General features: G+C 38.7%; 1 protein-coding gene across 1 annotated transcript; it reads left to right on the top strand.

Annotated features, from left to right (window-relative positions):
* Positions 1–251: 251 nt before the first annotated feature.
* Positions 252–5,176, top strand: si:ch211-225p5.8 (uncharacterized protein LOC555567 homolog). The gene is made up of 6 exons (XM_041943176.1): positions 252–568; positions 1,528–1,694; positions 2,055–2,289; positions 3,548–3,707; positions 4,373–4,425; positions 4,558–5,176. The coding sequence occupies exons 1-5, from the start codon at positions 526–528 to the stop codon at positions 4,416–4,418; spliced, it is 651 nt and encodes a 216-aa protein (XP_041799110.1). The 5' UTR covers positions 252–525; the 3' UTR covers positions 4,419–4,425; positions 4,558–5,176.
* Positions 5,177–6,327: the final 1,151 nt, after the last annotated feature.

The raw sequence follows: 6,327 nt of genomic DNA, 5'->3' as shown, positions 1-6,327 counted from the left end.
CCTTTCCCTGTTTGAAAGAACTTTCCTCTGTCAATATATACATATATTTATATATATAAATACAACATATACACAATATAAATCAGAAGAAACGTGGCTGTAGTCTTGCTTTAGAGAGCCATGCTGTGTAGTTATGGATCAGGTGTCATCATCTCAGGTTTCCTGCTGGCTTTCGGCACTCACAGCGTCCACCTCTCCTGGATTCACAAGCTCTAAATATAGCTGCCTTAAAGTCAGACGGGACTGCAGGGGAGATTTAAAAGTACTGCGAAGAAGTTTTTCTTAGTAAACATTTTCTGTGTTCTGAGACCTTCAGTCATTTTTGGCTGAAGCTCGTTGAACTAATGGATCGACGGTCTGGATTGAAGGGTGGACTGGTTTGTTGAGGATTTGGGATTAATCAGGAGTCCAGAGGCATTATGTCAGTATTGTAATCTTAATCGCCACAGACATACCCACGCAGGTTTACGTCAAGGAAAGTTCAGCATTTTCAGTATCCTGCTGGCATAAGTTGCTCCAGCAGAAATGATATGCCACTTGTCTTTTTTAGTTGTCTTCAGTCTTTTCGGTAAGTCGAAAATCATTTATGTCCGTGCCTTTAATTATGAGAACTGATGTTGGTGATGGAAGTTGCATGTTTTAGAATGAGTTTCTTAAATGAACTGAATTGAGCCCTTTCACATAAAATAAATTTCTTAAAAAGTGAAAAAATAGGGGGTAAACACCCTTTGCTTTGGTTAAATCTTAATCAGTGCATATTGATTGTAAATTAGTTGTAAAACTTGCATTTGAAAATGTAAACGAGTCAAACCTGATATTTCCATTTCACCTGTCTTCTATAAACATGAGATAAAGGTCCCCTTATCCAACAGACTCTCCTAATTCATATGTCCTTGAATGTACATTTGCTGCTGTTGAAGAAAACACAATTTATAAGAAAAATGTAATCACAGAAAAGGGAAGCCGAGACATAAGATATCTTACTCTGGAAAACTTCCATAAATCTTTTAAACATCTTTAATGGCTGTGGCTGATAAATCATGTAAAAGATGAGTACTCGTTCATTAAACCAAACTTGTTACTATTTGTTCGTATCGCTCTCTGAACTGTCATCTTTATTCTTCTGCTATGTCTTTATTTTCTTCCATTTCATTTTGCTGTATTGAAATCCTGTGTGTCTTTATATTGCTGTGTTCTTCTTATGTCTTGTGTAAAACACTTAACATCTCAAAACAGAAAACGACTTCTACGTTATGTGAACAAACAGGCAGTGCAGCATCAGTTTTTAACAAATAAACAACACCGACAGCTACAAGCATTTGGTTTCAGTTACTCACTCGGGTAAGTTACTGCTTACTTAGAGCTGATCCTAACTTAGACATAATTTCCTATCAAGTGGGATAAAGTTGTCACTATAATAACACGATGACAAGATCTTCTTCCTCTCCTACTCCTCCTTCTGCTTCTTGTCCATTTAAATGATGTATTTTTTCTGCTCCCATGTCTTCTTCTTCTTCTTCCCTGCAGTGTCTCAGTGTCATGGCGGCTGTGCAGAGGTGGACTCCCTGACTGAAGCCGTGGCCGGAGGAGGATTCCTGATGCGCTGCATCTCCTGCAAAAGAAGAGAGGAGGTCTCTGCCCGAGCCACCGTAGACTGGCACTTCAAACCGCTGGGAGAGGAGGAGTTCAGGCATGTGAGTTCACCAAAGTCCTCAAAGTGACTCTTGAATCTGGCAGGGGTTTGTGAATGAAAAGGGCCCTCTTTTCCATTTTTGGAGTCATCTGCAATCATTAAACACAATCATTTCATTTCCCAAATTTACATGTTAATTGAAAAATATTTTTTTCTAGCTATATATATATATATATATATATATATATATATATATATATATATATATATATATTTGTAACTACAAAGCAGTAAATGTGCATTATTACAGTGTAGCTGTAGAGAGAATTGTATATTTAGGGCATGTATGCGCCTCAACCCTTCCCTGGATTAAAAGAATACTGATAAATTTCCTATTTGTTTCCTTTTTCTGCTCTCTCAGATTTTCCACTATGACCACCCCACTGCCGACATCCTCCATGAAGATTTCAGCGACCGCCTGGAGTGGCACGGGACACAAAACAGCGATATTCAGACAGGAACCATCTACATTCATAACATCAGATTCAATGACACGGGGACGTACCGCTGCACAGTCCACCGCACCCTCCTCCTGTCGCTGTATGACGAGCACGTCACTGTGGAGAAGGAGGTGGAGCTCAACGTGGTGGCTGTAGGTAAGGTGGGGTACACCTGTGAAAAGGCTGGCAGTCATCAGTGGTAGAGGAGATGTGCTTACACAACAATGTAAAAAATACTCAGTTACAAGTAAAAGCCCATCACTGAACATCTTAAATACTTCAACAAAATGAAAAATGTGCTAATACTGATGCAATATTTCATGAGAGTCCGTTTACTTTGGTAGCTGGTTTATAGGTTTGTTTATTGCACTTCCTCCCACTCTTGGGGTTGTTCCATTCCAAGGGGCGACAAGATGAATCTGGGGAGGTTGTGAGATCATTTTTTGCGAAATATTGGATCATCACTCATCGGGCCTTGAATAATGAAAATGAAATGAAACCATGTGTGAACTGCATGTTTTCAAATAGGAAATTATTTTTTGTTGAAAGGCTAACAGCTCATGAATTTGTGAAGCATGTAACAACGGGCAAGGCTCCGCCAAAAAGATTAGAATCAACGGATTTAATACATAAAAATAAAATATTAAATCAGCCTTTAGTTTTTATGCATAATCTTAACTAACTTAGATGAAAGCAGTGGAAAAAGTACAATATGTCCCTGTGAAATGGGGTTGTTGAAGCATAAAGTACCACAAAACTGCAGGCCTGCTTATTAAAAGTACTTGAGTGACTTGCCCATAGTTACATTCTGGTCCTGGCTGTCAGTTTTCTTCTGTTTTTATTTGGTATCTCTCCTTTCTTTTATTTCTTTCCTATGATGATTTTTTCATTCGACCATTTAAAACCTAAACATAAGGCCTTGGCTCCACGTTTCCTCCATCATGACTCTGCTTAGTTTGAAAGACAGTGTCGTATTTTTAAAAATGTTTCTCAGGAGCAAAAATCTCATCGGATGAGTTAAAAATTCAAAGAAATTTTGTGATTTTCCTTTAATGTATGTGAGATGGAGTTTTCTTGGAGCCAGCATCTAGTGGCCGTATTAGGAACTGCAGCTTAAGGTAAATGGCATCTTAAGGTCACTGTGGTTGATGTTTCCTGTTCTGCAGCAACACTAGCTGACCTTTTAAGGTTAGCTGTGATTGCAGAATGAAAAAAAAAGAGACTTTTTTACTTTAATCTAGAATTTTATCAGAGGTCCTTCTTAGCTATTGGGCAATAGAACACTGTGGCTCGTCATGATCAGGCTCATCTCAGCCGTTGAGGTGATTTCTGACTTTAGAGCAGCTTTACCTCCAAATGTTTGTGAGCATTGTGCAACTTCTATAATGGTGCATTGTCGGGTCCTCTTTCCAAGCCAACCAGGAGCTGACAGCAGTGATCTCAGAGATAGTCATGTACGTGCTGATCGTGGTTCTGCAGCTGTGGCTCATTGTGGTTCTGGTCTACTGCTACAAGAAGATTTCTGAGGAGCACGAAGCTCGTGAGGCCCGTAAAGCTCTCAAGGCTCAGGCAGAGTGAGTCATTTGTCTTTTCTATGGTGTGATTACTTTTTTAATTAATCTCTAAGCCTTTAATCAATATACTGTACTTGGAGCAGGTATCTTCGATAATGCAATATATTTTAATACTGTATATATGATTGTTTGACCAAACTATATGTTGATTCTGAAATATGTGAAATTTCATCTGAACTTCAATCAGCTTGATTTAGCCATAAAAACTTTCTTATTTCTTTTCTTTTTCTTTTTTTTGCAATGAGGTTTAAAGGACCAGTATGAAGGATTTAGTGGCATAGCAGTGAGGTTGCAGACGGAAACCGAGTTAACGCCCCTCGCCTCACCCCTTCCTTTCACCTAAGCTGCAAAAACTGTGAAAGGCACTCTGTAGAGCCAGTGTTTGGTTTGTCCATTCTGAGCCACCTTAGACACACAGCAGTGCAACATTGCGGACTCTGTGGATATAAAGGGCTTATTCTAAGGTAGCGAAAACACAGTGGCTCTTATTTTCAGGTGAATATACACTAATCAAAACATTCTTATTAATATTATGTTCCATTTCTGCAATATTCTGCCAATAGATCCCCCACACTGGTCTTTTAAATAGTTTTAAATAGTTTAAAAAGTACATTTTTGGGTATCATTATGATTCTCTCCCTGTTTTTTCTTTTTTATATTTCCAGGCTTTTAGAATCAAAAGAAAGCTGTGACAGGGTGCAGCCAGAGTAACAGTACAGTTGAGTTAAATTTATCTTTCAAGTCACCATTATAGAGATTTACAACATCTGATTTGAGATAATGTGACACATATTAAATGCATGCATGTCATTCTCTTTAACAAGCTTTTTTCCCCCCATTTTGTACCCAGGTAAGAAGATCATCTCTGCGAGAGTCAGGCTTCATTTTTGTACCACGATTCTGCTAAAAAAGACACAATTGCTGTATGAGAGGTTGAATTTGAAGGCCTTGGTCACACTCAGTCGTAGTATGGTTAACTGGAAATAGAAGCTGATGGTACAGATGACAGTAGGCAGAGCAGACTTCTGTTAGAGATTTCCTTTCAGCAAAATGCAGTGTCCAAGGTGTCCTATAGGACTATTAAATGCTAAAGTTTGCAGATTTGTAAATAGGGCTTTGTATGTAATGTGGGGAATCCAATAAGTGGCATTTTTTTTAATTGTTGAGTAATCTATCAATTGATTAATGTATTATTTTCTAGTCTATAAAATGTCAAGAATGAAGACAGAGTCACAAAATTATCCAAAGCAATGAGACAAGCACAAATGCAAGCAAAGCCTGAGCTGTAGGACATGAGCAGTTTATCAGGTATCCAAGTGGCCACTGATGAATTTTCTATTGACAAACTAACCAAATGATTGCTAAACCTAACATTTTTGTAAATTTTATTTTATTTTTTTAAACACAGAAACTAATGATTGTATCAGTGTTAATGCAGACAATGATCCACAGCCGAGGAACTATTTGTTTTGTGGATGTGTTGCTTGCAATGTTGAAAAAATATGAAAATATACTTGTTGTGGAGAAACTTTGCCCCTTGCCTGCCAATCCCACTACAGAACACACACACACACACACACACACACAAACACACACACCTTCAACAGTGAGTTAAAGGACATTTGGAGGTGATTGTGTTGTAACCCAATCTAGTCTGAGCTGTGCTACAGACTGTCTAAACTACCTCCAGCCTGAAAGCAGCTTTGTTCTCCTGCTGCAGCCCGTCACCATCCTGAAAACGACCACGCGCTCCTACTCCTGCTGCAAAAATGTGAACATTAGAGATTCTTTTTAATACATGAGACAATACAGCCAACCACATATCCTCACAAACTGGGTTTTGAACGGCAGTCTTGAGCCACAAAGGTTGATGGAAACTGTATCTGCAATCAATATTTGTCCCTGATGACTTGACAGACAGTCGTAACATAAATAAGTTAAATCCGACTCAACATACGATTTTCATGTCAAATTACCAGATTACCACTGCACTGGTACTCCACTCCAAACATGCATCAGTATAGGACAGCATTTTAAGATGGGCTCCACCACTCTCCCTCACAACACTGAGCTTTTGACCTTGCCCTGTGACCTCCTCGTTTCATTAAACGTGTTGACATGTTGAACATGCTGGATATCTCTGAAGGAGGGCACATTATGACTAAGGTGGGGGGCTGTCTATTCGAGGTGTAATTTGGGAGCAGCTGCTTCTCGTCCTGTGGAGACGCAAGTCTTGAAATGATCAATGTTTGATGCCAATGACAGCGGGAACTGATTCCAGATCCTTAAAAAAAGGTAGGCTTTTCATTTTACTAAACAGACCGTGAATAATGATGTAGATGCAGTTTGTAGGAATCAACTTCTGTATCACATCACCCTCACTCTTCTAATACAAAAACTCTGAAAGGTAAGCCAAGATAAAGAAAAATGCATCCAGCAGCTAAGAGTCAGAGAATAGATTTCTAATGTGTATTTCTGCCATATGACGACATACTAAAGTGTCACCAAATACATGTTTTTAATTCTCTGAAATAATTTGTCCGTTTCCTTCTACTGAATGAGTTTTATCATAAATCAGATGTTTCTCACACTCTGACATGCAGCCTCATTCTCCACTTAT

The sequence above is a fragment of the Chelmon rostratus genome, chromosome 8, assembly GCF_017976325.1.
Source record: "Chelmon rostratus isolate fCheRos1 chromosome 8, fCheRos1.pri, whole genome shotgun sequence".
NCBI classification, from domain to species: Eukaryota; Metazoa; Chordata; class Actinopteri; order Chaetodontiformes; family Chaetodontidae; genus Chelmon; species Chelmon rostratus.
This window is presented reverse-complemented; position numbering and strand designations above follow the sequence as displayed.